This window comes from Arvicola amphibius, chromosome 2, assembly GCF_903992535.2.
Source record: "Arvicola amphibius chromosome 2, mArvAmp1.2, whole genome shotgun sequence".
Lineage (NCBI taxonomy): Eukaryota > Metazoa > Chordata > Mammalia > Rodentia > Cricetidae > Arvicola > Arvicola amphibius.
Genome location: NC_052048.2, coordinates 3,642,810 through 3,651,273, shown reverse-complemented (window position 1 = coordinate 3,651,273; position 8,464 = coordinate 3,642,810). Strand labels below are relative to the sequence as shown.

General features: G+C 45.3%; 1 protein-coding gene across 1 annotated transcript; it reads left to right on the top strand.

Annotated features, from left to right (window-relative positions):
- The first annotated feature begins 865 nt into the window (after positions 1 to 865).
- On the top strand, positions 866 to 7,965 carry Med21 (mediator complex subunit 21). Its single transcript, XM_038318964.1, has 4 exons — positions 866 to 955; positions 5,896 to 6,010; positions 6,665 to 6,765; positions 7,525 to 7,965. The coding sequence occupies exons 1-4, from the start codon at positions 914 to 916 to the stop codon at positions 7,699 to 7,701; spliced, it is 435 nt and encodes a 144-aa protein (XP_038174892.1). The 5' UTR covers positions 866 to 913; the 3' UTR covers positions 7,702 to 7,965.
- Positions 7,966 to 8,464: the final 499 nt, after the last annotated feature.

Here is an 8,464-nt window from a genome sequence, read left to right as displayed (position 1 = left end):
TTGCTTAGTTTTCCTGGAGCCTCTCTTCTGGCTAGAGTCCTCTCTTTCCCCACAGCCACACAGAACACACTAGTTACCTGTGTTGGCTACGTAAGTCTTATCTCCAAATGCGCTTCCTCCGCCTTTATCCCTTTACCTGTCATTCGTTCCTCAGCACGGCGCAGTTTAATGCTTAGTTTCCCATGCTTTCCATTTCTAGTGTGTCAGTTTCCCCAGAAACCCCTACTCAGAATTAAAGCAGGCAAGGAGTCTCCAGCTGGGTTAGCCCCTCCTGCCCCAATCGAACAGGACACCCTCTTTTAGCCATTTCTTGGTAAACGTTGGGTGAACGGCTTGCCGTGTATATGTTTGGTGGTCCGCCTGGAAAGTAAAAGTGGAGGAAAGCAAGTGTTCCACATAATGCAAAAAGAAAGAAAGAGAGAGAGAGAGAGAGAGAGAGAGGGAGGGAGGGAGGGAGGGAGGGAGGGAGGGAGAGAGACAGAGACAAAGAGAGACAGACAGAGACAGACACACACAGAGAGAGAGAGAGAGAGAGAGAGAGAGAGAGAGAGAGAGAGAGAGAGAGAGAGAGAGAGAGAGAAAGAAAGAGAGAGAGAGAGAGAGAAAGAAAGGAAAAGAAAGAAACCAAAACCGCACACAAACAAAACACGTTCCAGCCAGCCGGGACCGACCTCGAACAGGGCAAACACACAGGACCGGAGGAAGCAGCCACCCCTGGGGCGGTCTCAGCGCAGCGTGGACGCGGACCCGCCCTCCCCGGCACCGCCCACACCAGGGTCCGCAGAAAGCCCCGCCCCTCCCCGATAGCGTGCCACGCCCCCATAAAAGGAGCCCTGTGATTGGCCCAGACCCTCCATAAATTGCCCAACCGCGGCCCAGCGGAGAGCTTTGGAGTCTGTGCGTCCGCGGTAACATGGCGGATCGGCTCACGCAGCTGCAGGACGCCGTGAACTCGGTGAGGGCTCCCGGCTCCAGTCGGCCTCCTCCCCGACGGGAGGACGGCGGCGGGGCCAGGGCGAGCGGGGCCGGGCGAGATGGGCCGGGGCGAGCGGGGCCGGGGCGAGCCGGGAGGGTGCGTCGGGCGGCCGGGCCTCCTCGGGAGGCCGCGGGCGGGTTCTGAGAGACAGCGGCCCGGAGGGGACCCGGCGGCCTGTCCTGGGGAGGACATTGAGGTCTGTAATGGGGAGGACCCGGCGGTCTGCCCTGGGGAGGACATGGAGGTCTGTCCTGGGGAGGACATGGAGGTCTGTCCTGGGGAGGACATGGTGGCCTGCCCTGCGGAGGACATGGTGGTCCGTCCTGGGGAAGGGACCCTGCGGTCTGTCCTGGGGAGGACATGGAGGTCTGTCCTGGGGAGGACCCGGCGGTCTGTCCTGCGGAGGACATGGTGGTCTGTCCTGGGGAGGGCACCCAGAAGCCTGTTCTGGGGGTGGCGCCCTGCTGCCTGTCCTGAGGGGATCAGGTGGCCTGTCCTGGGGAGGGGACTCAAGATGCGTGGCTAGGTAGTTGGGAATGAGTGTGCTCAGGTCCCAGGGCCTGCCTGAGCTTTGCTAATTTTGTCCCTTCTGGCTGTTACTCTTGCTTACTATGCACGAGTGGTAACTACACACAAGAGAAACAATACTTCTGACTGCCTCCTATCCCTCTAATCCCCACTCTCTGGAGGCAGAGGCAGGCAAATATGAGTTTCAGACTGCCAGCCTCAAAGCTAGTTCCAGAACAGCCAGAGTTGTGTAGAGAGAGACCTTGACTCAATAAATAAAAAATAAAAGGGTTTTCCATTGGTAGTTAAAAATCTCAGTGTTGTTCTGTGCCTGTGGAGTGTCTGTGTGCTGGAAAAAACAAACCTAGTGTTTTTCTTATAGGAAGTTATAACTTGGCTTCTTGGTAATACCTCACTTTGAGAGGACTTTGAGATTGTGAATCTACTTACGGGAAAACTGGCTACTCTGTAAATAAAGTAGTTTTTAAGTTGAGGGGCTATCCCTAAATGTAGATGAGTTAACCAGGCTAAATTCTTTGCAAAGATTTCCCAGGGCTGTCTGCCAGCCTCTCCCAAAAAAAGAGTAATCCTTTGAGGCTTTACAAATCTTAATAACACAATGTAGGAGCTTATCTCGGAAAAACAAACAAACAAACAGAAAACTGCATCTTCCACGTTAGTCCTGTAGTTGGGTGGTGAGGGTACCACGGGGTCTTGGCTCATCTTAGGAGCACTGATAGTTTAGCCAACATGGATGCCTGCTGTCTGTAGGCAGTGTGTTTAGAGAGAGCTATTCCTCGAGGACCTTAGATGTCATAATCTCTAGAGACTTTAGATAATGAAACGCCGGACCTGCCTAGGGAGTTGGAGTAGACTGTTTTCAGCTAAAATAGATGAGGACCGAGAGCGGTGTTAACTCTTGCTCTGCCATCTGGAAATGCCCGAGTACAGCTCTGCCACGTTCATCTCTGTAATACTTATATGCAGTACTTGTCATGGGGTTGGGTTTCTTTCTACAATTGAACAGTGGGTCTCGAAAGCATTTGCAGGGCAGAATACCGCTGTACTGAATATGTTGCGTTGGGTTTTCCAAGTCATATACCAGTGCTGCAAAAATGGAACGCTGCAACTCACAAATGAAGTCAGCCAGGCTAGCTTCTCAATGACAGCTCAAACTTTTTGTCACTGAAATAATGACCGCAAAACAATAGAAATGGTATTTCTTGGCTAGAACTCGCAACTGAGGCCTCGGGTCAAGATTAGTGAGAAGATGGAGAAGGGTATACATGTGTTTGGTTTGCAGATGGTGTAAGTGTAAATTTTCAAATCCTTGAACGCATTTTTTTTAAGTTTTGCTGTTTTTGAGACAGAGTCATCTTCTGTAACTCTGGTTGGCTTAGAACTCTCCACGTAGTCCAGACTGTCCTCAAACTCACAGAGATCTGCCTGCCTCTGGCATCCATGTGCTAGGAGCAAAGGTGTACACCCCATGCCCCAACAACAAAGACACATTGAGCAACAAGATTACAGTTTGAGTCTTGAAGAATTACAGTTGTGATAACTTAGAGTAAAAATTTTTCATATAGTACGGACTGGCCTGGAACGTCCTCTGTAGTTGAAGCCGTTAACGTCTGTTCTCCTTGCTGTCTGAGTACCAGAATTACATGGATGTGCTGTCACTCCTAGTTTTCTGTTCCGTGCTGGGACAATTTAAACTTCATGCATGCTAAGCAGGCAGTCTACCAGCTGAGCTAGATCCCTAGCACTCCCACTATTTCTTTATACTCAGCAGCTGCTCTGTTCACAGAAAGAAGTCATGCACACACACACATGTATATATATATACTTTATTTCATATGTATTGGTGTGAAGGTGTCAGATTCCCTGGGACAGGGATTACAGACAGTTGTGAGCTGCCATGTGGGTGCTGGGAATTGAACCCGGATCCTCTGAAAGAGGAGCCAGTGCTCTTAATCTCTGAGCCATCTCTCCAGCCCGAAATCATGCACTTTGTATATTGCTTTTTGTTGTTAACCTTGGGAGCATAGTAAAATTTGTTAGATTTAGTCAATCCCACCACTACTGCCTTTTTGTTTTGCTTTGTTTTCAAGGCAGGGGTTCTGTGTAGCTTTGGAGCCTTCCTGGAACTCGCTCTGTAGATCTGGTCTTGAACTCAGAAATACTCCTGTCTCTGCCTCCTGAGTGGTGGTATTAAAGCTGTGTGCCACCCACCACCACCTGGCACAATTACTTACTTTTAAAAGTACTTATTTTTTTTTTTTAAAAAGATGTATTTATTAGGTATACAATGTTCATCCGGAATGTACACCTCCATGTCAGAAGAGGGCACCAGATCTCATTACAAATGGTTATAAGCCATCCTGTGGTTGCTGGGAATTGAACTCAGGCAGGACCTCTGCAAGAGCAGCCAGTGCACTTAACCTCTGAGCCATCTCTCCAGCCCTAAAAGTACTTATTTTTACTTGAAATAAGTATTAGCATTTATATCTCAATACTTACAAAAGAAAAGAATGATTATTTTTGTTTTTTGGTTTTTTTTTGGGTTTTTTTTTGGTTTTTGGTTTTTCGAGACAGGGTTTCTCCGTAGCTTTGGAGCCTGTCCTAGAACTAGCTCTTGTAGACCAGGTTGGCCTCGAACTCACAGAGATCCTCCTGCCTCTGCCTCCCGAGTGCTGGGATTAAAGGTGTGCACCACCAGCGCCCAGCAGTTTTTTGTTTTTGTGGACAGAGTTTCTCTATGTAGCCCTGACTATCCTGTAATTTGCTTTGTAGACCAGGCTGTTGTTGAATTTAGAGATCTTCCGGCCTCTGCCTCCCGTGTGCTGGGATTAAAGGCGTGCGCCACCACCACTCGGCTTCTGTTCTGTTTGTTTATTTGTTTGTTTTATTGAGACAGGGTCTCAATAAATTGTATTTTGCTCAATATTGTAGCCCAGGTTGTCCTCAGACATTTATGACTCTGAGGTTATCCTTGAGATTCTCATCCTCCTGCCTCTGGGGTCACAGCTGTGTACTGCCATGTGCAGTCTAGGTAGTGCTGTGGATCAAACCCAGGGCTTCATGTATGCTGTGTAAACGCTCTGCCAACTGAACTCAGTGTTTCTTTGTGTGGTTGAAGCATGTGTGGGTGTGTGTGGGCACACTTACTATGTGTGCTTATGTATCATTCTCCTTATGTTTTGAGCAAGTCTCACTGAAACAAAACCTCATGTTTTCAATAGACCAGATGATCCGTGTGACTGTGGGGTCTCTGATGTGGGTGCGGGGAATCCATATTCGGGTCCTCGGGCTTGTATAATATTTACCTAACCCCTATGTTTTGTTTGGTTTTGGTTTTAAATATTTAGCATATGGGGCTAGAAAAATGGCTCAGCAGTTAAGTCTGCGTTTCTTGACTCCCAGCACCCACATGGTAGTTCACGACCATCTAAACCTCTAGTCCCAGAGGATCTGAGGGCCTCTGTGTGCACACACACCCCTATATAAATATATGCACACACATACATACATATATACAAACAAAACATTCATACACATAAGTAAACTAAAATTAGCATACGATAGTTTAGGGGCTGGCAAAGTGGTTCAGTAAGCAGACACTTGCCGCTAGGTCTGACACCCTCATTTTGAACTCTGGACCCACACTGTAGAAGGGAAGGACAGACAATCGTTCTTGCAATTAGAACAGAATTTGTTTACTAGTTCAACCATTTTGGCATCTTTGATTTGTTTATTGAGTTATGATTTGAAAGAGTCTTTGTTCTGTGTGTGTGTGTTTTAAATGTGTTTTTGCTGCACATACGCCTGTGTACCCATGGTTGCCTGGTGCCCTTACAGACCAGAAGAGGATGTCAAATCCCCTGGAGTCAGAGTTACAGTTGTGAGCTGTGGATTCTGGGAACTGAACCCAGGTTCTCTGCAAAAGCAGCCAGTGCTCTTAACCATTTAGTGTCTGTCTCTTTTGAAATCTGTGCATCTCCTGGGATGAATATCTGGTTTTATTTGTGAGTGGCCTTCTCTTGAGAGGTCAATTTCCAGAAACACTCAGAAGAAAACAATCACTTATGGCTCAGTCTTCAGCTTTCTTCTGTATCAATACTTTAGGCTAGATTGAGACATTTAATTTAATTTCACCTAGGCTGATACCAAACTTTAGTTTCTTTGTATGTTTAAACCATTTATCCAAGCTAGATGTGAGTAGATTGCTGGTAATTGTGCATGTTTGGTGTACAAACTCTATCGCTGTTAGTAATAACTGGCTCATTTTATGTACAAATGCTGCTTTGTGAGGAGTTTGCTTAGAGATCATTGTTATGAAGAAATTGTTGCCATGTCTCAGCATTCTTAAAACTGACAACTTTTTGTAACCTTGACTTTTTCTCTTTTTCAAGCTTGCAGATCAGTTCTGTAACGCCATTGGCGTGTTACAGCAGTGTGGTCCTCCCGCCTCCTTCAGTAACATCCAGACAGCCATCAACAAAGACCAGCCAGCCAATCCCACAGAAGGTGAGCTCTCCTGAGTCGGGCTGATGTTTCTTCTACAGTTTACAGTGTCTTTGTAAAAACGTGACTGTGGTTGGAGTATATTACTGTACGTTTTGCAATAAATGATTCTTTTTTTTTTTTTTACATTTATTTCTGTAGTGTATATGTGGGTGTGCCCGCCATAGCATGCATACAGAGGTCAGAGGATCTGGAGCTGTTCCCTCCATCCATCCTGTGGGTTCTGGGGATCAAACTCGGGCCCTTATCTGCAAAGCTATCTCAGAGATGACCAAGGAATGAGTTTATCAGCTCAATTCATATGCCTCATAATTCTGTTCACGCCCAATAAAAGTTGCTCCCTTAGGGGAAAAGTTGTATGAACTGAGCTGAATTTGCCTGTATGACCTTAGTAAGAAAAGCGTCTCATTTATGGATTTCTTTGCTCAAGGCACAAAAACGTTGTCCTAGTAAAGGAAATGACCTGTTAGACCAATTCCCAGTTTGAATTAATATTAAGTGTGTAAGTAGTATTGATATACTGAAATTATGCTTTTAAAAACCATTGAAATTATTATATTGGAAACTTAGCTGAGCTTTTCTAGTTTTATTAATTTATAATTTCTGCTTTTATGGAAATGTAAGATTTTGATAATTTAACTTAATGTTTTTCTTCAGAGTATGCCCAGCTTTTTGCAGCACTGATTGCACGAACAGCAAAAGATATTGATGTTTTGATAGATTCCTTACCCAGTGAAGAGTCAACAGCTGCTTTACAGGTGAAACTCTTTTCTTGATGAAATAACTGGTGGTGGAGAACTTGGAATTAAGGAGGTTATGACATTCAATTTAAGATTAAATTTTAAATGGGAGGTATTTTGGGTTTTGTTTGTTTTGTTTTGTGGTCAGATTCAGGGTCTCACACAGTAGGCAAATACTTTATAAATGTGAGCTAGCACAGCCTCTGGAAGATGGCACTGAATAGTTGTCTAATTTTGACTTAAAATATCAGATCATGCCAGATGTGGTGGTGCGCGCCTTTAATCCCAGCACTCGGGAGGCAGAGGCAGACTGGTCTCTGTGAGTTCAAGACCAGCCTGGTTTACAGAGTGAGTTCTAGGACAGCCAAAGATACGCAGAGAAACCCTGTCTCAGAAAACCAAAAAAAAAAAAAAAAAAAAAAAAAAAAAAAAAAAAAAAAAGATCGGATGCTGTGTGTATGGACATTGGGCAGAAGTCTCCTATGCCCCTCACTGTGTGTGATAGAAGAGTGAGAGGAGATCGGCATTCGGAATGGGGAACAAAACAATGTCTGCGAGCAGTGTAAAAACAGGGCATGTATATATTTACACACCTATATATTCTGATTGAAAATTAGTCTTCTAATAACTCATAGAGAAAAATAAAGTTTATATTTAGAAAACATGTTACTAAAAGAAAAAGCAATGATTGGAAAAACCATTCTGATTTTAAAATAAATACATGTGCTTTAGTTTCTGTCCATTCACCTGAGAAAATAAAATTCATGTCTTACAAAGGCTGCTAGCTTATATAAGCTGGAAGAAGAAAACCACGAAGCTGCCACCTGCCTGGAGGACGTTGTTTACCGAGGAGACATGCTTCTGGAGAAGATCCAGAGCGCCCTTGCTGACATTGCACAGTCGCAGCTGAAGACCCGGAGCGGCACCCGCAGCCAGTCTCTGCCCGACTCCTAGCGTCGTGGACAGGTGACTGAGAAAAGACTGTTGAACGCCGCAGCAGATGAGGACGTGGCCCTGCCAGCAGCTACAGCCTATGCTGCGACTCTGACCTTCTGTCTCCACGGGATAAGTCAAAAGCTTCAACATTGTTGCCATGGAGTCATCCTCAAATATCGTTATGTCATTTTTTATCTAATTTAGTTCTCAAAATAGATACTGTACTAATGATCACGAAACAATTAAACAGATATACAATAAAGCTCTTTGATGTTTTGTGTATGTTGTTTTTCTTTTTTTCTTTCTTTTTTCTTTTTTTTTTTTTTTTTGTTTTTTTAAGACAGGGTTTCTTTGTGTAGCTTTGGCTGTCTAGAACTCGATCTGTAGACCAGACTGACTTCAACTCACAGGGATCTGCCTGCCTGTGCCTCCCGCGGGCTGGGATTAAAGGCGTGCGTGAGGGACGGAACCCAGAGCTTGCTCATCTTGTGTGTGTGGGTGAGCACTTTGTCCCTGGGCCGTACTCCCTCAGGCCTGACCTTCATTGTGTTACTGCAGCCCTTCCAAAGAGCAACTTAACCTTACAGGCAGAGATACGGGACATTGCAGTTTAGAGAGGTGTCCTGCCTCCTAAAGGTGGCGCTATATAAACTTGGGTCTTTGAGCAAAAGCTTCTGAAAGTCTTTTTAAGAAACAACTAGAGCAGACAGGAAGTAGTGAATTATCGGAAAGGCTTTCTTCCTCCAGAAAGTCACACATCCTACTTTGTCTCGACAAGTCG

Coding starts and splice junctions, on each gene's coding strand:
- Med21 (XM_038318964.1), top strand. CDS start 914: ATGGCGGATCGGCTCACGCAGCTGCAGGACGCCGTGAACTCG. Junction 6,011..6,664: donor GCCAGCCAATCCCACAGAAG/GTGAGCTCTCCT, acceptor GTTTTTCTTCAG/AGTATGCCCAGCTTTTTGCA. Junction 6,766..7,524: donor AGTCAACAGCTGCTTTACAG/GTGAAACTCTTT, acceptor TGTCTTACAAAG/GCTGCTAGCTTATATAAGCT.